The 22,579-nt window shown below is 42.4% G+C and overlaps 3 protein-coding genes across 6 annotated transcripts in view; 2 read left to right on the forward strand and 1 right to left on the reverse strand.

Moving 5' to 3' along the window:
• Positions 1-295: 295 nt before the first annotated feature.
• cplx3b (complexin 3b) lies at positions 296-7,392 on the forward strand (the record flags this gene model as incomplete). The annotated part of the gene is made up of 3 exons (XM_080730130.1): positions 296-453; positions 6,318-6,405; positions 7,168-7,392. 3 exons carry the CDS (start codon positions 296-298, stop codon positions 7,390-7,392), a joined length of 471 nt encoding a protein of 156 aa, XP_080586256.1.
• A 5,912-nt stretch (positions 7,393-13,304) lies between these two features.
• On the forward strand, positions 13,305-16,404 carry LOC308288554 (growth arrest-specific protein 1). The gene has a single exon (XM_080730021.1). The coding sequence runs from the start codon at positions 13,729-13,731 to the stop codon at positions 14,479-14,481; it is 753 nt and encodes a 250-aa protein (XP_080586147.1). The 5' UTR covers positions 13,305-13,728; the 3' UTR covers positions 14,482-16,404.
• Positions 16,405-21,373: 4,969 nt separating this feature from the next.
• The window catches only part of ulk3 (unc-51 like kinase 3), a 47,555-nt gene continuing 46,349 nt past the window's right edge, over positions 21,374-22,579 (reverse strand). For all 4 annotated transcript variants that reach the window (XM_080729322.1, XM_080729321.1, XM_080729323.1 and 1 more), the window contains one exon: positions 21,374-22,056. In XM_080729322.1, the coding sequence (XP_080585448.1) occupies positions 22,040-22,056 (17 nt within the window). In that variant the 3' untranslated portion in view covers positions 21,374-22,039. The remainder of the gene's footprint in view (positions 22,057-22,579) is intronic.

Consider the following 22,579-nt stretch of genomic DNA (forward strand, 5'->3'; position numbering starts at 1 on the left):
GTCGGTAGTGGTGCTGAAACTACTCCTGACCAGAGAAGGATCGACGCGTAGCTGGAATAAAACGTATTCTTTTTTCCTCTTCCCCCCCCCCGCTTCTTAATAATAATTTTCTTTCCCATCAAGCGTTTTTTTTACTTTCGAACCAAAGTAGAGCACCACTCTCTCTCGGCCGGGTCTCTATGTGATCACCGCCGCGCTCCGGTATCCAAGACAAGAGCGCGTCGTAGCCTACACTCGTCCCAGAGATTTCAAACTTTTCACCGGGGCAAGTGAGCGGGGAACTCCAAGGCTCAGGATGGCTTCTTTCATGGTCAAACACATGGTGGGCGGACAGTTGAAGAACCTTACGGGAGGAATGGAGGAGAAACCCGAGGCGGAGAAATCGGAAGCCGCCGCGCAAGGAATGACCCAGGAGGAATTTGAACAGTACAAGGAGCAGTTAGAAGAGGAAAAGTAAGGAGAATGATTTAGGCTTTTCAAATGCTGTCGTAAATGAATCTGTTTCGGAATTCAAAAAGGAGTGTTGGCATTTAGAACAAATGTGTCGTGTAAAGGTGTTGTAATGCAGTTTGTAAAGCTGTAAAGCTGATGCGTAAAGTAAAGTAGTGCCATGCGCTACTTTACGCATCAGTGCTAACAGCGCTCGGCACTCGGCGCACATCTGCTCCTCGCCCCGGGATCGCTTCCTGGTAAATAATGTAGGACAGCACCTTCCCGCGGGAATTTGTACTGGGAATTATTTTCTCGGCATGCAGGAGCTGAAATTAAAATGTAATTAAACCTACACACAAATGAAACCTACTCACAAGCGGGGGTGGACATCGGGCAAGCTTTTTGGACACATCACTCTGTTCCAGTGACAGTGAAAACGTTTACTTCACATCTTATAGACTGCAATAATAGGATAGAATAAGTCAATACTTTAATAGTAAACCGAACAAAGAATTTGTCAATAATTGAATATGAATAATACATAAATTCATTCCAGAATGAGTCTGGTTTTCTGGGATGATAGATTAGACCAAATCTGATCACCTTGCCAAAATGTTAACGTTGATTCATGATGAATACCATGGAGGTTTCTTTCTTCCATATTGTGCGCGTCCCTCGTGATGCTCGTCTCCAGAGGACCGTGGTGGTGTTACATATTAAAAGTGACATTTGCAGCAACAAGGTCATTTGGTTAACAGAGAGTTCACACACGAGACAACACCTCACAATCAATTAGCATGACGGCTCCCACCGGCCAAATCAGATGTTCACTCTCCTGCTCACGGAATAAGCATCCGTGATTCCCCAGCCCAGATCAACTGTTCTTTTGTAGCCTATTTGCTGTGGGGCGAGAATTTGTAGTATTTGGGACTTTTTTTGGTGGTGTTGTTTTTCTTTTTTCTTGTTTGTTTTCTTGTTCTTTTCTCTTTTTTTCTTTTTTATTTCTTCCAATAGAGTAGGCAATCTAAGCATGGCATTCCACTGCCCTTAGTCATGTTGCTATCATCAGAGAGAGAGAGAGAGAGAGGGAGAGAGAAAGAGAGAGAGAGAGAGAGAGAGAGAGAGAGAGAGGAAGAGGGAGAGGGAGAGGGAGAGGCAGCATGCATGTGAGGTTTATACCCAAGGCATCCAATTACTAAACTCTGATAATGTGTGCCTGTGTTGCTTTTGGTTGTTTTTCAGTCGCCACTGGTCCCTTATTGGCTTTCAAGAGGTCAAAAGATGGGACTGCTGCTAACCTGGATAATTATTATTACATATTAGTTCCATGAGGAAATTGAAGGCTATGCATAAGCTCATTAAATGATTGCATGGATCTTATGCGTGAGTGGTGATGGTGGGACCCCACTCCCCACTCTCCCCTCCCTGGTCGACCCAGGGAGCAACAATAATAATAACTTTATATAGCACCTTTCAAAAACAAGATTACAAAGTGCTTTACAATAACAGTTAATATTCAAAGAAAAGATAATGATAGCCTACAACAGTGCATCAATTACAAAAAAGCTATTCCATAGATGAGTTTTTATAAAAGAGATATTTGAAAGAGGACATGTTTGCCTGCCTGAGGTCCTCAAGCAGTGAGTTCCACAGCCGAGGGAACTCACTGCCCTGACCCGGGCGGTGCTGCAGGCTCCACCCATAAAGGGTCACAGAGATTATTATTTTGGGTAGGCCTATGTCATATGTTTCACAAAATGTTAGAAAATGGTAGATCTACAAGATCAGATCACACCGCCTCTACATGCTGTGAGCTTGGAGATCTACTATTTTATAGACAAATGAAGAAATGTTGATATGGTTTGGTAACATTTTAAATTTGTTTTGGCCACTTGGTTAACAGAAGGTTCCCTCTGGGTTAACTTTCAAAGTTTCCTTCACCATCTGTGTGTGGGTGAAAGTGAAGCACATTGGACAAAGGCTCTGTATGTATGCACCATTTACATGAAAATGTGTCTGTTTACGAGGAACCTTACTTAAATCAATAATTTATTGATGTCTCCCACATGGACCTATCATGACCCTTTAGAAATGTACCATTAGCTGTTAACACAGGGGGCGTGGCCTCTCCTCCCTGATTGCACCCTGGGGTGCTGCCACATAAGCATATATATATATGCCACATAGGCCTACTATTGTGATGGATGGAACAGGTGTTCCCTTTTGATCACCATTCAGGATGGAATGGCTATTTGGTTAACCATTACACCCTCTATACTAAATTAAGACTTGGTTGCTGTGCTTGCCTTGTAGATCTGCTGTTTTCACTGCTTTTGTGCGACGGCCTTGTATGATGAAGCAGGGCTTTACTTTGCGAAAGAATATAGGCCTACACATTTGAAACTTGGAGATACAAGGTTTCCACCCAACAACAACGATATATATCTGGTATATTATGTTCTACCTACAGGCCACTGTGTGACCTCATACACAACATCATCACCATACCATGACCTTCAGTGGTGGTGAATTATTAGACACATCATACATCACTGAGGTAAGCAAGGGAAGTAGAAATGGAGCTGGACGTTGGCGATGGCCTGTTCACGGTGGCATGTCACACACAGAGTCATTTTTATCACATTTAGCACACAGCCACAGTGACAAGCTATAGCTATAGTGACATCTGATGCCCTTGAGAGGTCGAGAGGAAGAAGACATTAAGGCGGGCAGCAGAGCTATTTGAGGCCGCCGCCGCCAGTTGAAGATTGTTTATTTCATGTTGATGCGTTGTGAAACTCTGGGCTGGTTCGGACAGCATCATGAATACTATATTTAAACAGATAAAAAAAGGAATGACCTTCCACCGTTGACACGCAGGGGCACAAACACTCCCCACGGTCTTAATGTACGTTGTCCCCTCGGACCGTATTCAAATTAAGCCTTGACTTGATAGCTCCAGTCGTTTAATGTCACCCCTGTGTGATTTCCCCAGCTCTGTTTTGGATAAATGCTATCTCATCTTTTGATGTTAATACATTATGTAATAATCACGCAGTCTAGGCTCTTTGTGTCATTGATTGACTGTAATCACTTTCATGGCTGTTATTATTAAGTCTATGTTTAGCCACAGGGCTCCTTGAATCAGCCCCCGTTCTATGCCTTCTCATGGCTTATATGGTGCAGGCACAATTTAATGAGGGAAGATTTCATTATGGACAATTAAAAATTGCCCTACTAACATTTGAGTGAAATTGACTTTGAGAGGACTGTGCCAGCAGTCTGCCCTCTGTTGGAGGCATCACATGGCTGTTTAGAGGAGCAAACAACAATATCTTCATTGGGTTGATGTCATTTAAAATTGTACTTCTTACTATTGGAAAAGATGGAAGCCAATGAAAAATGGCAAAATAGTAGCCTCGGTCTGTTGATATATTGTATATTTATTGATGTGATAATGTCCTACTCCCTATCAACGATTTCCAGACAGACAACAGCATTTCTTAAACATTGCAACCATAGACAGAAAGAGTATCATCAAAGCCACATAGTTCATACCGTACTACAATAAAGTCACACATCATAACAGATACATAGGGATGATAGAGGTATTGTGTTCCTTTGTGGAAAACAATGTTGAGTACTCCTGGCGTGAACTTAAAAAAAGATCCAAAGCATGTTGTTCAGTTGAAATACATTTTTACTTTTACTTTATTTTAGTATGGCTTTGAATAACGCATTTCAGCTGGAAGAGCCTTCATCTGAGCCCACAAAGCACTCCTACGTTACTTAACCACTTGAAACCCAGCATCCATATTCTGGGGGGAAACATATGCCAAAAATAGACGATCTACAAGCTCACAACGCGTCGCAATGCAAAGTTTGTAGATCGGCTATTTTTGCCAAAGAGATTTGGTGTAGACGGGAAAAAACTATTTAAGTACAGTTGCAACTCAGGTCTGTTTTACTGGACCCTGATGAAGGCTCATCTATTGATTGATTGAATACTTTATTAACATAAAAAGTACATAGCACAAAAAGCCCTAAGGGTTTGTTTCCATTGTGGTCCTGTGTATTCAATTCATCAAGACATAAAGACAATACTATCTATAGATAGAGATCATCAGTACTAGGAGAAGTAAAAGCAGATTTACAGAAAAAACATTTGGAGGGTGGGGGTAATCAATCTCAAAAGCGTGGCCTGATTCCAGCAGCTATTATTATGTACCAACCAAGAGATCTAGGTAAATCACTCGATTTAAAAACCTAACTGGAAACATGTACTGAATAGATAGACTACCCTCACAGCAACAACAACAACAACTCTACAATGCCATGTTGGGCATCTCATAATGGTGGTGTCCACGGTCTGATTGCACTTCAGAGCCCTCTCCTCTGCCCTCCACTGTGTTCCGTTTTGTACGCAGAAATACCTTGAAACTAATCTTATGCATAGCTTGCATGATCGTGGGTAGAGGTTTGTTAACAGCATTAGTGGAGCATGAGAGTGGAGGCTATGAAGGTTATCTAGGTCACTGTTTCTCAACGTGGGGTCCATGGACCTCCAGGGGCCCTTGAGGGTTTGCAGAGGGTCCCCATCAGCTGAATGAGTGATTGAGTTAAATTACCACTGAGGACTTTACAGTGTAGATTGGGGTTGCAGAGATAAAAAACAGAATCATATCACATCTGGGGTCCATGGCCTAATCTAATGCATATCGGTCCCGATTTAGGTCTGCTCGCTGCAGGGGACTAGTGGTGTGATTCTAGGCTGTTAAGCGTCTGCTGTTTGCAGACTGTTGGCTCTACATCTCAGTGGACTGAACATTCTGAGCACTGAACTAACAGCAGGCTACATCTGGGCTTTCAGGGAGCACAGCATATCTGGCATTAAGTGCTGCTGCTCATTCACCTCATGCTGTCCCTACACTTAAAAACCCTCTGTTAATTAAACTCTTTCTGTAAAGATGTCATTTACAGATCCATTTGTGTAGCTAAAACTAGCACTTCAGTCTGATTCAGTCGGTTATCAGCTTGTCGGGATTGTATTTCTCGATAACGACCTCTCAGCCAGACGTTATCCCTTACATATTGGAACTGGAACATGATCAAATCTGAGCTGATGAATGTTCTTTGTGGTGTTCTCACTCCTTATTGAATAAGATTGGTATCCAGACCTTAACTTAAAGGCCTGTCCATACTGTCTCCGACTCCGACCACCAAACTTTTTGTCGGAAAGGTCTGGTTCAACCACAAAATGACGTCACTCACATCTTCGGAAAAGCATTACTCCGAATTAGAGTTCGGAAAGCTGCACGTGGGAAAGTCGGAACTCTCTGACGAAAGGTTTGGTGGTCGGAGACTGTATGGACAGTCCTTTACGTTAAGGCATAAGAGCTGGTACTTAAGACAATCAAAATAGAGCCCAAGGTCTACTAAAAGGATTTAAACCACAAGAAAGCGCAATGGCTTGTAAAACTTACACCACCTTTAATGCCCAACATTAAATATAGCCAACTGTATTGCTGAGTATCAAGTCTCTGTTGGGTTGAAACCTCATTCAAACTGAATACTTTTCAGGATTGAATTTTAAAACTGTTGTATACTTTTGTGTGACGCTGTAGTATGATGAAGTAGGGCATTGAAGAGGTTTTGAAACGATAGAGAGGTTAATTCTCATATTAAATAAGTGTGGGTTGGAAGGAGTCACTGTTTTGACAATTAAATCCTTCTTATCGCCACAGAGGTGTAGAGTTAATTGAAGGCAGTATTAGCTAGTATTAGAGGCTTCAGTTAGAAGCTGCATGAGATTATCTGACTGTTTCTATGAACAGAAGCATCTCCAGTATTTATAATAATAATAATAATAATCTCCCCCTTCCCAGGCAGGAACGAGAAGCAAATTTTGCCCAGAAGAAGGCTGAGCGAGCGACAGTCCGAACTCATTTCCGGGATAAATACAGACTACCAAAGGTAAACGCACAACCCGTTTTGCTGTGTAGCCTTTGAAAAGCAACATTTGGTCCCTCAATCATCTCAAAAGCGTGTGCAGTTCACATATCTGGCAACTTAACACAACAGCCGATTATTGCCTTGTTAATTGGTTAGATGGGTAGGCGGTGTGTATTTTCAGAGCATGTTTATTTTAATAATCAATCAATTCCAGCTCGGATCAATGGAACTAATGTAGTATACTTTTACGTTCCTATTTATATTGTTATAACAATGAAAACATTTTCAATGTTTTAAACATTTCTTTTTTTTTCTCATAGCAATGTTACAGTCTATTATCATTGAAATGTTAATGTGTAGTTAGATATTTGGGGGCCCACTGACAACATCCTTACGGACCACCAGTGGGCCCTGGCCCACAGGTTGGGAATCACTGACCTAGATATTACAATAAATGGGTTGATCTAAGTGTCCAGATGTCTTCTCTACTATGCCTGAAAGAGGCAAAGAAGATGCATTTATATTTACCACTTCCCCACTGTGGCTTTTTTCTTTTTCCCCAGAGCTTTTCCTGACAGATTGTGTGTCTGTGTTTTTCCTAACGTTGTTTGTGTGAATCAACATCTTTGCATATTTGTGTATGCATTTCCATATCCATATCTGTGTGTTTGAGTTAAAGTAATTGAATGCATTTATACTTTTGTGTGTGTGTGTGTGTGTGTGTGTGTGTGTGTGTGTGTGTGTGTGTGTGTGTGTGTGTGCGTGTGCGTGTGCGTGTCTCAGAACGAGGTAGATGAGACCCAGATCCAAGCGGCCGGAGATGACGTGTGCCTGCCCACAGAGCTGGCGAAGATGATTGCAGAGGACAACCAGGAGGAGGAGAGCAAGTCCTCGGTCCTGGGCCAGCTGACCAGCATCCAGAACGTGGACATGGACCAGCTGAAGGACAAGGCGCAGGCCACCCTGGAAGACCTCAAAAAGCAGACGGAAAACTGCAGTCTCATGTGATCTGGCCAACTATTTAACGGTTTAATTTATACAATCTCAAAGATTAAAAAATACATATTTTACTGCTGGAAAAGAAAACAGTATTGTGACTTTTTCAGTTGAAAATATGTAATTTATTCCGTTGAGCAACAATTATCTACACTGTTGTGCAACGAAGTGTAGGTTAGCCTTTAATTTTGAGTCCTCATCTCCTGCCAACCGTCTTTCTCTTCTCCTGTTCCCTCTCTCTCTCTCTCTCTCTCTCTCTCTCTCTCTCTCTCTCTCTCTCTCTCTCTCTGTGTACCTCACATGATGTTAGGATCTATTATTGGTCTACATCAGAAGTGTCCAGTCATCATTGTGTCATGGAAGACTAATAGTATGCATGTTTGCCTGCTAACCAAACAGAACACCAGCACATTTCATCCATGAGTTCTCTCCCCCTCTAGTGGAAGGTGTTCTAATTAGTCCAAACCAGCTGGTGTGATGAAGTGTTGTGTGTACTGTTGGCTCTGCTAGGCACACTACTGGACATCACTGCCCTGCAGTATTACAATATACACAGTACATTCCTGAGTGTACAAATGCTATCTATTATAGTCTGACAAGAAACGTACATTTCTGCAAACCACTGAGAAGTTGCATCTCAACAGTACGAGGCAGGAAGAAAAAAGAAGGCCACCTTCAACAGCAATCTTATAATTTGCTGAAACAAATGTTGTAGTAAATGTGGGGTAAAAGTACATATTTATGGTTAAATATACATATTTAATCATAGTCTCCATGAAAGGAAATAATAAAGGGTGTGAAAGTTTGTACTGCACTACAAGTAAATCTACCAGTACAATGAAATGTAAACTTTACCATCATCCTTTAATTTATTATGATGACATATAAATTAAAATACTGAGTGACTACTCCACATCTATCTTGTTGTCAGGGAATTAAGTCTGTGCAGGATAAAGACAAATGTACATGCTTTGTATGTATACAAGTCACATGCCAAAGTTATGTCGAATACATTCCAACGTGAAGGATGTGGCACAATACAAAGGATGTCCAAATCTTGTGAAATCTCTTCGGTTATCGTCTGATTTGTTTACCGCATACCCATATAGCCTTATCACAATGACAAGACGAAAATAACATTTAATCAATTACAGCAGCCATGTTGTTCCTTCCTGGTGACATTTGAGCAAGCAGTGTCACTTAAGCTTGCACCAATTGGTCGGCTAACTGTCAAATCACTGTCAATCATCATGTTGTCAGATACGTATCACTCTCTCTGCCCTTTTCTGACTCCCCCTCACCCAAATTATAAAGCTGGGTATATGTGTTAAATATCCAGGTATATCTGTATAAGATGTACAGTAGGCTAAATGTAACTGTTTGTGCTGTTTATCTGTGCTACTGTTTCGGCAGCAGGCCTTTATTCAGTCTGTGTTTAGTCGACTCATTGGGTCTTGGATTGAACCATCAGATCGTTGCTGTCAGGCAGAAACCTTGTATCTCCATATTTCAACTTTTCTCCTTTTTTGTAAATTAACCCCCTATTTGGTCATACAAGACTCTATTGAAAAATGTAGGGAAAATCTATTTAAAAGGAAAATGTGGGTTTCATAAATATTGAACTAATGGCAAGTATTAACAAGAGATTGTGACTAAATAACTACATTTTATTTAACATTTAATTTCCTGAAAAGTATGAGTTTTAACATACAAGGTTTCCACCCAGGAGTGACTAAATGACCTTTCAACTTTTGTCTTCAGCCCACTGGGTTTATCTCATTGACCTCCTATCTGTAGTGGTGTGTCTTGTACTGGTGGTTCGGTGTCATTTAGCCAGTATGTTATGTCAAGTGGTGTCTTTGAAAAAATGTTGTCCTTTGGCTGTCAGAGCTGCTCATTACGTTAAACGGCACACAGTCCTTTGAACATATACTATGTACTTGGTATATTCTGACCTGTTTTCTAGCTACGTTAATAGAAGCTGTGACTCCATAATCCATAATCATACATCTTAGGGACCCTCTCAGGATGCACCGATATGGAAATTCTTGGCCGATACCGATGTTTAAAATAACAATTTAGCTGATACCGAAATTTGTTTATTTTGTTTTGGGTGTAATTATCCCCCTTTTGTGCCAGGGAAACAAATAAATATCAATTATAAGAAATAACTTCAGAATCTGCAGCTTGGTAGGCTGCAGATAACCAATACGGCAACATAGCCAGCACAAAATTGATGCTTATATCAACAACAGATAAATATCGGCTACTGCCATCTATACATTTGACAACTTTGTTGATATTGACCAATATAGCAGCAAATATCGTCCGATAGCGATATCATTGCATCCCTAGTTTCCTCTGAAGGTTCATGCAGCAGTGGCGCATGAGGGGTTTCATCATCCATAACCTTTCATGTTTGTGTTTCACTTATGGTCCCAGTGCAGGTTGTGGCACTAAAAAAAACATTTTTTACATACTTTATCACAATATAATCAGAAAATATAAACATTTTATTGTACTGTTGTATACATTTATTCATCAAATTAGGGTTTTCCTAATTGTCTTACAGTGGTGATACGCCATTGCTATATGGACAACAGAAAAACCTTTTGGCAATAGTTCATGTATTGTGATAGTTCGCAAAGTCTGTATGTGACATAGAGTATTAAGAAAGGCAGGCAATCTTTGCAACAAGTAGGCTACATCTCTAATATGATACTGTAGCTACAATAACGTGTTTGTTAAGTGAGACCAAATGGTTGTGTGTGAGCTTGGTGTTCCAGAGCAAGCTGATATCTCTTTATGAGTGTGTAACTTGAAGTCTTTTTGTTTTGTTTGATGTTGCAGTGGGACATGTGTTTCAGGTAATGGCTGGGACACTGATTCACATGGTGGCTCTCATCTCTGGAAATGTCTCTGTTATTTAAAAATCTGACAGTTGAAACCACAATAAACTGATTTTTATGATATATTCCCCGGCTGTTTCTTTTCTGTTGTTTTTATGCAAAGCTTGTTTTTGCTAAAGAATTATGTTATGAGGGTTGGGTTTCCACAAGAAGTCTGGAGTGGGATTATAAAATCATTATTCTGAACACTAAAATGCCCCAAACTCTGTACTAATTAGCGAGTTGCCAGTGGTGAAATGTAAATAAGTACCTACATTTAATTTAAGTAGGCTACTGTACTTTTTTGCTCTTTTTACTACAATTATTTGAATAATTTGTCAGGGGGTCCCCAGCAAAATCAGACTAGTTAATGTTGCATCAATCGTTTTAACCACTTTATCCATTATGTTGGCTATTTTTGAAATATTTCGAAAAATATAAAAAAATATATTGGAAACTTTTTTTAATATAAATCTTCTCTTCTGGCGGTCCTAGCTGGCATAAACATTTGTAGATGGGGATCCGTGGCCAAATACATTTCAATTTGGGGGTCTTTGGCATGAAAAGGTTTGAGAACTAGGCTACTATTCTGTACTAGCCTGCCCTGATTACTCTGGAGCCAGACTAGTTCTGTTCATGATAGTTCTCAGTATAAATGCATAGGTAAAATGACAAACAAATCAGACGAGGCTGAACGCCAGGTGGAGACAAAAACCCAATGACATATCATCTGGCAGTAACAGTGATGTTTGGATGCTGAAGTTATGAAGCCGCACGCACGCACGCACGCACTCGCACACACACGCACGCACGCAAGCACACACACACACACACACACACACACACACACACACACACACACACACACACACACACACACACACACACACACACACACAGAGAGAGAGAGAATTGTTTTTATTTATGTTATTTTTAATTTTTAATAAAGGCTACGTAGCCTATGATGAATTCATTGGTTAAATGTAACTTTGAGATACCATGTCAGACGCATGTCTTCCAATTCGGAGTAACTACTTGGAAGGGGGAAAATGGCTGGAACTGCTTTGTAAAAAAATAAATGCAGAACAGACTGAGTTCTTTTCCCCCCAAATCAAGTTAGTTACCATTTCAATGGCAAGAGAGTCTGAGCTCTTGGTAGTTTTCAAGTGTGCTGTGAAAGGGGAGAGCTGTAAAATATATTGATGCTGAAACCTTACTCTATTGATAGGCCCCAGTGCGTGAACAATCTTCAGCTACAGGCAAAGACACTGGGGCCACTGCATGGCCAATCTGACACAATTGAGGTGAAACGGGCCAGAAAACACCATTCTCTGCCATTCTCCTCTATCAATCGGGGCTTAAAAACTCGACAGAAGGAGGGGGTTCTGGGAAGAGAGAGAGAGAGAGAGAGAGAGAGAGAGAGAGAGAGAGAGATGTGATGTGACAATTAGTGAGAAGCATTTTTAAACTAAAGCGAGTCTTCACTCACTTCACACCAAGCTATCATAGCTGGAAGTTTTCCCATCCATCGTCTGCTAAAAAGAAGCAGATTTGTTTTTCCTCCACTGAAAATTTAGAACAGGGTTTGCAGATGTGAGCTTCTTTCAGTGGAATGCACACATGCATGCATGTGTCCCAGTCAGCACACCTCCCCAATCCCCATGGCTGTGTTGTTTTGCAATAAGGCTGCAAGAGAAGAACAGTGGTGTAAAGTAACTGTAGACCTATATACTTAAGTAGGCTACTGTAGGCTACAAAAGTAACCTTTTGAGGTGTATTTCCAATTTCCAATACTTTTATCTCGGAGGCAAATATTGTACTTTTTACTTCACTACGTTTATTTGAACACTTTAGTTAGTTTTAGGCCTACTTTAGCTTTTGATTATTATTTATTACAAAACATACATTAACAACTTCAGCGTTCAGCCCTAGGCCTATCAGAAAATATACGATCTACAAGCTCACAATGCGTCGCAAAATATTTATATACATTTGAAAACTTGAAATGGGATTTTCTGCATAACGAGTGGTTAGCCTATTTCTACTTTTGGTACTTTCAGTAGCCTACATTTTAATACCAACACTTTTGTACTTTTACTCAAGTAAAGGACTACTTGTAGAGTTTGAGTAGCCTACTTTTTCCACCACTGTGCAAGAGGAGGGAGACAGTCGAGGACCACACAGATCGCAGCTTGGTACAAAATTATAAACACTGCCATTTATCTGATCATATTCGTCCCCTGTTTTCGCAAACTGTTGCTACAGAAATGGGTCCCACGGCTGCTGCTGCCTCTTCAATGACGACCAATCGTTGGCAGGGGTTGTAAATGAGAGAGAGGAGGAGGAGGAGGAGGAGGAGGGGGGGGGGGGGGGGGGAAGGAAAACTTTCCTTTCTTTTCCTTTCTCTGGAGAAGGAGGTAGGCCAGTGTGGGGAAATGCTCGGCCAAGCGTGACTCGTAACTGCAAGAGAGAGAGAGAGAGAGAGAGAGAGAGAGAGAGAGAGAGAGAGAGAGAGAGAGATCGAGAGAAAGAGAGAGAGAGAGAGAGAGAGAGAGAGGGGGAGAGAGAGAGAGAGAGGAAAGCAGGGGAAGAACAAAGACATAGCGGGTTGAAAAATGCTACGGCCACAACCTCGTCTACTAAAGCAAAATGCATTGGAATACTTGGAAACAACAATGGGAAGAAGAGAGATGACTTGGAGTGTAAAAAACGGAGCCGTGGACTATAAAAGTTTGCAAAGAAGAAATACGCGTCAACGTACAGGACACCCGAGGAGTGTTGGAGTCGGTGGTATGTGCTGTAGACTACTAACTCTTCATTGATGCGTTTGGCATTGTTGGGCACTCTGTGAGTTGACATTGTTGTGTTTTTTGGTTTCTACTTTTGAGCGGACATTGTTCTCGGAATGAACATTTGGCTGCGCGGTGTCCCGCAGTTAAAGGCAGGACTGGTGATTTCTACGGAACGGGCTCAGTGTGAGGAGTTGTCCGGGGCAGCACACACGAGGGGGAGGGGAGGGGTGTGCGTGCGCTGCTGGGGCTCAACAATAATAATAATAACACGTATGTGAATGATCGTACAACAAAACCCAGTTGGTCTGTGAATTCATTGGCCTGTAATGTGTCAACTTTTTTTCCCTTCTTTTTTATCCCACGATTTTTGTAACCCTTTTTTCCCCCACCCGGTTTCAATTCAAGTTTAATGTAATCCAGGGTGCTACACTCCCTCTGCCAACCTGGGGAGAACAACGGACTGACCTCATGCTTGCTTCAATGCATGAGGAGTCCAAGCAGCTTCTTTTCACCTGAGGGGGAGTTTCCTCGGTTGGACATAGCTCGTGTTGGGAACACGTTATTCCAACCAGTTCCTTTCTCCTCTATCAGGCGCCCCGGCTTTGTGCCAACCTTTCTGTTGGAAAAGGTGCGCGTCACCGAACTAAACTAAACTCCATCCAAGAAGCATGAGATGGTGTTTGGCCCTGGCGCTGCTCTCCTGGGCCCTGGTGGCCCTGCAGGGAGATGCCCTGATCTGCTGGCAGGCGCTGCTCCGCTGCCATGACGAGCCCGAGTGCGAGCTCGCGTACAACCAGTATCTGGCGGCGTGTGAGGGCAACATCAGGGGCACCAGGAGACAGTGTCCCAGCCACTGTATCAACGCACTGATCAGACTCAATCACACCCGCAACGGGCCGGACCTGGAGACATGCGACTGCGCCAAGGACATGGAGTGCATCGGTGCCAAGCGGGCCATAGAGCCGTGCCTGCCCCGCAGACACCCGGGGGACGCCGGCGGGATAGGCTGCACCGAGGCCCGGCAGCGCTGCGAGGAGGACCCAGGCTGCCACGCCTCCCTCACGGCCTACCTGTCATACTGTGGGCAGCTCTTCAATGGCAGGAAGTGCTCCTCCAAGTGCAAGGCCACCATCCAGCAGATGCTCTTCATCCCGAGTGGCGTCCTCCTGAACCGCTGCGTGTGCGACGGATTGGAGAGGCCCTTCTGCGAGGTGGTCAAGGAGAACATGGACAAGCTGTGCGCCATTGGAGACCACGGCGTGATCTCGGACCAGCCGGACGTGGACGACGTTTACGAGGATGAAGACTATGACCTCAAAAACGACAGAGAAGAAGTGTACAGCGATGTCTCCTCGGGTTCCCGGCTGCGGTTCGTCAGTGTGACGCTCTTGTTTCTGCAACTTGGTCGGATATTATGCTGAGAAGTTCACATTTAGTGCAAGCAGCACCCATTTAGAAGCCTTGTGGTGGTGGGCTTGTGGGGTCAGTGAGGTTCTCATAATAATTCTCCACTGCATACTGTATGCAAAATGTTACTGTCTGATTTGCCATGGTCATTGTTGCATAAACCTACAGTGCATGGAGTGGATATATTTGGTCTAAAACCCTCCAGGCTAAGGAATTCAGACCTCAAGACATCTCACTTCCATATGGTCCTATATCACAAAAATGTATGGCCATGTAGGTTACTAAAAACCTCAAACTTGACAAATGTTTATTTGCCACTGGCATACACCATTCTGTGTTCCTCTCTAAACGGATGCTGTTTGTTTGGATTCATTTCAATGGTCCTCGGAGTGTGGCTTTATTAAGACTTAAGACAAACATTGGACCCGTCCAGGGCTTGTGTTTGCTCTCCTCTCCATTTCAGGGGGCCTCGGTATTGTTGCAGCAGCCACCGAACACTTCAAATGTTTGTGGGAACGGTCAGAGAACAGACAAGAGGTTTTGGGATCAAGTAGTTAAATTAACTGAAGTGCCTCTCTTGTCAGTGACCCATCCCCCACACGCAAAGGTTGTTTTATTGAACCCCCCTTTCCTGCCCCCACTTCCACCCTTTACACCCTCTTTTTTTTAAGACCCCCTGTCTTTTAAATAGTTGCTTACCTACCCCCAACCACCACCACCACCACCACAGATAACTGAGGGCTGGAACCATAGGCTACTTGTCTAGTTCATAATTGAACCCCATAAGATGAATGTACAAATGATTTCTGAAGGGCTTCTTTCCAAAATGACATTCCTTCATCTTGAAACACAAAATAACTTGCAACCAGGAATGTGACACACAGCACACAGCTATTACACCACCTTGAAATACGTATTTGCATTTTGTAGCTAATGTAGCTAATAACTTCAATCCTAACATTTCATTAGGGATTTTGGTCAAGATTCATAATCATAACAGCAGTAGCAATAATTTCATAACTTAATATGTCATGTTTTTCAGATGGTGGATATCTTGTTTTGGAACACAACTCTTTAGAACAGTTACATAGTAGGCATATGCCACAGAAGGATTATCTCTTATATATAGTACATGCAGTATATGTGAGATTAAGTGAAATGTATTATTCACTTTAAAGTATTGATAGCTAAAGTCGAGTAAGCTATATGTGGTGCATAACTTATTGCAAATCTAGTATTAAGGGCAGATCTGGGTCAACTAGAATTTGCAACTCAAGTGATTGTCTTAACCTTTTTGGCAGTGCCCAAGGGTTTGTATTTACCATATCAGTGTCAGTCACAGAAAAGGATACAATAATGGCTTATATCCTTATATCCTTTCCCACACACACTTGACGGCAATCATTGTATTACTGTAAACCCTGCTAATCTACAACCCAAGAGCTCTAAACAAACCATAAAAGAGCAGTTGCAAATAACATTTGACTAAAGTCTGCTTAGGTGTAATGGTTTTCATTACAGCTAGGAGATCCAGACTGACATTGAAGGTGTCTGATTTCTTATTTTGAAGCTAGTTGCCTGATGTCACATCTACACCACTTGAAGTTCTCCTGTCATGAAACTAATTTTTGTTCTGCGATGAAGGTCATGATTATGTGTTAATGGACCCGATTCCATAGCTGCTGGTCTCAATGAAAAATGTTGTTATATGTTAAATTATGACGCTAGAATTTGAGGAATGTATATACTTTACATCTATATGCAATCAGATAAGCCAGTTTTGGTCAATGTTACTTTAATATAGTTAACACATAAAAGTAGTGAAAGGTTGTCTGCGAAACCTGCCAAATTTAGACTTCTTATCTCAGCCAGTGTTTGAATAACAGTTAAGAGCACAGTGTACCATATGGGAGGGTACATTTTGTAATAAAATGATTATGAACCGAATTGCTCAGTGATTGACTTTTTCCCCCATGGTGTGTTTCAACTCATACATTAATAAATTCCCTATGTTTGGGCGGTACAGAGATACAACATGGCTTATCTTATCCCTTGTATTTATCTCATCTACTGGTTAGGAGTAGGAGTTAGTTGGTTATACAGCTACAAACGCAAGATGAATTAAAATGTACATACATTACTACATCAAACAAAATGCATCAAATCTCAACCAAAAAATGTCATCAAGTTTAACCAATGAGTGTCTCTATGATGAGTGCACTTACTACGTATATAAGTAAGCCCTCTTAGCACTGTGTACCTTTCATAAAGCCACCATTGTATAATACTTAGGGGATTAAGGCCTGTGTAACTGAGACCAAGGAAGGAATTTTAAGTGTCTAGTTGCTGCACAATACATCCTCACTGGAGCAAAAGGCCAGAGCAGGAGTCTAGTTACGTTTAAGGTTCAAGCCATCACCGAAGACACTGTGTCCATTTGAAGGGCTAGTCCCGTAGCTTTTAGCAAATGTCAGTGAGAACATTAACTTTAATGTCACTGAATGCATCTAAGTTGGAAAGAGAGCTCGTCGCTAGTGTTTGTGTTTACCGTTTTCTCACGGCCCTCCTTGCTAATGAGTGCTACTCTCGTGAATCAAAGCAGCAGACCAGTCAGCTAACTAAGGGGTTTCTTTATTATTTACTGAAGTATTTATGAGTCATTAACAAACTATAAAACAAGCTGCCATGGCTCCAAGTCATTTAGCATTCACACCAGGTGCAAGCTTTTTTCCAACACCTGTTTGGCAAATAAAGAAAGCACAGGCATGCCCGCGAGGTGTAAAAAAAAATGCATTAGGCTATTTAGAGTAGGGAAAACATATTTTTTTCAATGATGTTAAAATATTGTCTATCCTTTTAAATTAGTTATTGGGAAAATGTTATTGAGTACAGGTCCACTCCAGTGTAACAAAATGAAGGTAGATTTTAGGTGAACTACAATAACTACTATTATTGTGTTGAGTTAGAGAGAAGAGAAAACTGCCCTTAATGCCATTGTTTTTATGATGATAGGAGATAGTCACAGATAGTCACAGAACAAGACAGGTATAAGCATTATGTTAAAACAATGCATTCTGACATGTTTGTTTTCCAAGTGGCTCCCATTTCCAGGGTCCTGGCACACTCCCTATTTGAATCCTATTTGGACCATAAATGTCTTAAAGCTGCACTATGTAACTTTCCTTTTCTAACCCGGATTTAAACCCTGTTTCCTGTGCAAGTGCTGACATTTTTACTAGGCTAATGGTGCCTTTGTGCTTGCTCAGGATGAATCTAGACCATCAGGTCAAAATTCGTGTCAGATCCTGTGTCTAGGTGAGACATGACCTTTGACAGTAGAAGAGCAGGGAGGCAAAATACAACCACCCCACACGTATAAGTTATATTGTATTACTCTACCACCACACAGACTGAACACAATTACATTTTATTCATTACAAAGTTACATACTGGCTGCTTTTAACCAACCATTTGCCATGCATCTCTTAAAAAGTTCTCCAACACAGCCACCCCCGCCTCCACTCAACTCCCTCCAAATCCCCCACCCAGCTTCTGGGAACAAAATCAAAACAAACATAAGCAGAACAGCCTTGGGTGAATAGCGGAGTGGAGAGAGGAGGGGAGGGAGACGGGACTGTTACAGAGGCAGTACTGTGCTAGGGCCCATTTTCTAAATTATCTTTATTCAACGTTTCTCTGAGACAAACCCCCTGCCCCCGTGTGTCCCCCACCACCCTTTCCCCACGCCAGAGAGTGACGCAGGGATTTAGGGTCTAGTTTTGTCTCCCATCCCAGCACAATGTTCCATTCACCATCGCCGCGTCTACTCACAGTGAATTGTTGTTGATGTGTGCACACACATATTCAGTGTCAGTGGAAGAATATATTTTAGTCAAGGGCACCCCCCAGACCCCACTGGTCACAGTAGTACTACTACTACTACTATGACTACACCACTGCCTTCCCATTAACCACAAGCTTGTGCAGTATGCGCCGAGCTGGTAGATCTTGGTATTTTGGAAACATTCAGGACAAATCTCACGTATAATGACATGCCCATAAAAGAGACGCCAGCTAGGTTGAAACTACGTGAAAAATAACTTCAAAGCGGTAACGGTTGAGAGGCAGAGAGAGATACTAAGTAGTCTTGATATCCCTCTCGCTGATGGTATCAGCACTCTTGAGAAATACAGAAAGAAGGAGGGAGAGAGAGAGAGAGAGAGAGAGAGAGAGAGAGAGAGAGAGAGAGAGAGAGAGAGAGAGAGAGAGAGAGAGAGAGAGAGAGAGAGAGAGAGAGAGAGAGAGAGGGAGGGAGGTACAGCAATGGGAGAAAGGGCAACAAGTGGTCTTGATGGAGTTTCAGTGAAATGGAGACCAATTAGCCCTACAATGCCCGAATGCCGTTAGCTTTGGGCGAGGGAGACGGGAGAATGGAGGGGGCTAGTCAGGCAGTGTGGTTTTCATATATTTTTTTCTCCTTAGATTCAGGAGATTCTGGATCTCTGGCTGGCAGTCTTCTTCCCTCTGGGTTGCATTAGTGAGCTGATCTACTAGGCATTTCTTGGGGGCCCGACGTAGACAGGGCAATGCTCCCAGCAAAGTTTCTCCTGGCTACAAGATGTTCCAGTGTGATCAAAGCGACCATGGGGCAGCAGGCAGATGGCAGAAGGATTTACATCAATATCATTGATGTAAATCCTTCTGTCTGCTGCCCATTAGCTATCCAAAATCTTTCTATGAGAATCAGCAGTGGTGGAAAAAGTATTCAAATGTTTTAAGTAAAAGTATCAATACTGCAATATAGAAATACTCTGTTACAAGTAAGTCGTCTGGAATTCAGAATTTACTTTAATAAAAGTATTGGTATCAAAATGTACCAAAAGTAAAAGTACAAAATGTTTGAAAATAGCAGATCTACAAGCCGTCGCGACGTGTTGTGAGCTTGTAGATAGGCTATTTTCAAATAGGAATATCAGGTACTTAATGTTCCTTTTGTCGTTTTGTACACAACACACCCATTCATTTTTGATAACAAGGTACCCGACTCTTTTTGTTTAGTCTTTTAAGGCTATAATGCAGGATCACACTATTATCACAACATTATTCTTCACAATCATTAGAAACGTGTGGAAAAAGCAGACAAATAATGAGTGGTCATACATATGTCCTGGTTTTCTCCATACATTTCCTGGGCTGTTTTTGAATGCACAAAAAGTCCCATTTACATTTTTAACACCTGGAAATGGTCAGATTCATTCTCCAGGCTTCTCCAAACTTTCCAGACCTGCGAAGGAACCCCACCGGTTACATCCTCCAGTATAAAACGTCCTCAGTTTCCCCCTCTCCAAGTTCTTTTTATTTTATTTTATTCCCACTCCTTCTCTTATGGAGATGAGCCAGCTGTTTCTCCGGAATGGCCTTCCAAATGATGATGTTGGCGAGGCACCAGTGGAAGAGCTCCCATACAGGGACACATAAATCTTTCCATAAGTTCCTGACAAGAGTCGAGCGTCTGCTTTTCATTCGTCGGCTGAGGAACTGTCTCACTTTATTATCCACAAACTCAAACAGATTATGGGCCACAGAGAAAGTGGACGTTGTCATTTTATTTTTGGCTCCATTTCTCATTTAATAAATACAGTTCATAAAAAGTCACAGGCATAGAGGAACAAACAAAACAAAAAAGCAGAAAGGTGATTTCTTTAAGACCATCTTTTTTTTCTCTCTCCTTTTACACCGTCCCAGTTATTTTGCTACAGTTGCGTTAACCACTTAAGCCCTTTTAAAACAGGTAAAACCTTTTTTTTTCTTCTCGAAAATTGCCAATCTACAATCTCACAACACATAACATCACGACATGCTGTGAGCTTGTAGATCGGCTATTTTTAAAGAAACTTCAGATCAGACATTTTCAAAAATGTAGTTTTTGCCGTATACCCATATCAGGCACGCCAGGGTAAAAGTGGTTCAACTTAATAAAACACAACACAGCGATGATTGCCATAGACTGGCTCAGCTTGTAACATTTTACAGAAGCCTTAGTTATTGAAGAGCTTGGTTTCGGCATTGCTGCTGCTACTACTACTACTACTACTACTACTACTACTACTACTACTACTACTGGCTCTATGCCTCAATCTGCAGCTGGTGCCAAACCTAAGAAAATGCGAGTCTAGAGTAAATAGGGCCGAAGCCGCACCTCTCCAGTTTTCCCCTCATAGTGGTGGAGAGCGCCCCATCAGTGGGACAGAGCGTGGTGAGCATGTGGTCGACCCACAGCAAAGGCAATGGGGGAGCAGAGCAAGAGGGACAGAGATGGGTAGAGGAAGAGAGAGAGAATGTTTGTGTATATGTGACAGTTCATGAGTCATTCCAGAACAGAGTGCACATTGCACTATGAACGAGAGGGCGTGTGAGTGTGAGTGTGTGTGTGTGTGTGTGTGTGTGTGTGTGTGTGTGTGTGTGTGTGTCCTGCATTGCCTCACACAAGATCACCATGATAGATCTTAATCGTTCTCAAACCTTTTTAATTTCAAGGACCACCATAAGGCGCTCTACAGACGGACAGCGGTTGCCGCCGGGGCTCCCGCTTGGATCTGCGAGGACCGCGCCGCGGTGATACACTAACACACTCGCTCTTTGAGTAAACGCTGCGCGGTATTTCACAAAGATGAACACAATCCATCTCTCACCGCCCGCGTACGCATGCACAAACGAGCACGCTCGCGGGGATATTCACGGGACTGCGCCCGCTTGCCTCGCCGCCTCTAAACTTCGCTGCGCGGACGAAATAGCCGCCCGCCTCTCATTGAAAATGAATTACTAGCAGGCGGTGACCGCGTACCGTCTGGAATCCCCTTATCTCTTGAGTGTACAAATGGACAAAATCATTGGGTTCCATATGTACACTCTCAGAGTTACAGACCTGTAAAGGATCCATTTGGAACACCCTCAAATAACCCAGGGGGTCCCTGTACCTCACTTTGAGAACCACTAATCTTAATAACGCAGCGCCTACTTGATTTCAAGTGTACTGTAGCTTCAATACCCAATCTCATTTCCCACACAGAAATGTTACAGTGGTTAAGCTACTTCACTAGATTCGTAGGTGGACATGAACGCAAGGCAGTAGATCACTACAGTCTCACTTTCCCTTTGGGATCAATATATTTTGACCTCATATAGAATACAACAATAGCCCCAGGAGGCTGGGGTTCACAGAGATTTTAGAACAGCTTAGGCACAAGATCAAACTTGGCTGGTAGGCTCTGCAATTCAACAGTCATTTTCACTCTTTTACAGCATCTGGGAAGAAGAGGCAAACTGATCAGCCAAGATTAATTGTTAGATTTAGTTTTAGAAGCTGTGTACAACTACATTGCCAGCCTCTCTGTGTACTGTGTTGGTGGGATGATCAGCTGTGGTCGTGGTGGGAGAGAGAGTGGCACTGGGTGGAGGGCTGGCTGTGGGCTGGCTGTGTGGATGAGCTCCATCTCCACCAACCTGAAGACAGACAGGTGGTCCACTGCACCATGAATGTCCTCTCTGTTTCCCACTGCGGACGCGGTGGTCTCACTGCAAACAGCACGCTGAGGAGAGAGAGAGAGAGGAGAGATGTGTGCAAGTTAATTCCACAAGTTTGTTTGTGTGCTTGCGTCAACCGCATGAACCCTAGTGTCCATATTTCTGCGGCATGTCAAAATAGTCAAGCGAAAGTAGCAGATCAACAAGTCATGTTGCGAGCTTTTAGATCGCCTATTTTGTGTGAAGAGATTTGGTTTAGAGGGAGAAATGAGGTTACCAAATAGACCCCTGGTCTACAAAGTATACTGTACAGAGTTGTTTTAGAGGGAGAAATGAGGTTGCCAAATAGACTCCTGGTCTACAAAGTATACTGTAGTTCAAGTGGTTAGAAATCACACACTTGTTTTCCAGACCTACAGTAAATCTCCTGGTTAGATATGAACTTGACACTGAGTGGTGAGCCAGGTGATGTTTTCTGATAGCTGCAAGGCAGTATTAGAGTAAACTAGGACATATCGCTCTACGCAGGAAGATTATACAAATATCACAGTATGTCACATAAACTACAGTCACATACACAGCTGATCA

Source organism: Nannobrachium achirus (assembly GCF_963921795.1).
Source record: "Nannobrachium achirus genome assembly, chromosome: 7".
Taxonomy (NCBI): domain Eukaryota; kingdom Metazoa; phylum Chordata; class Actinopteri; order Myctophiformes; family Myctophidae; genus Nannobrachium; species Nannobrachium achirus.

Coding starts and splice junctions, on each gene's coding strand:
- LOC308288554 (XM_080730021.1), top strand. CDS start 13,729: ATGAGATGGTGTTTGGCCCTGGCGCTGCTCTCCTGGGCCCTGGTGGCC.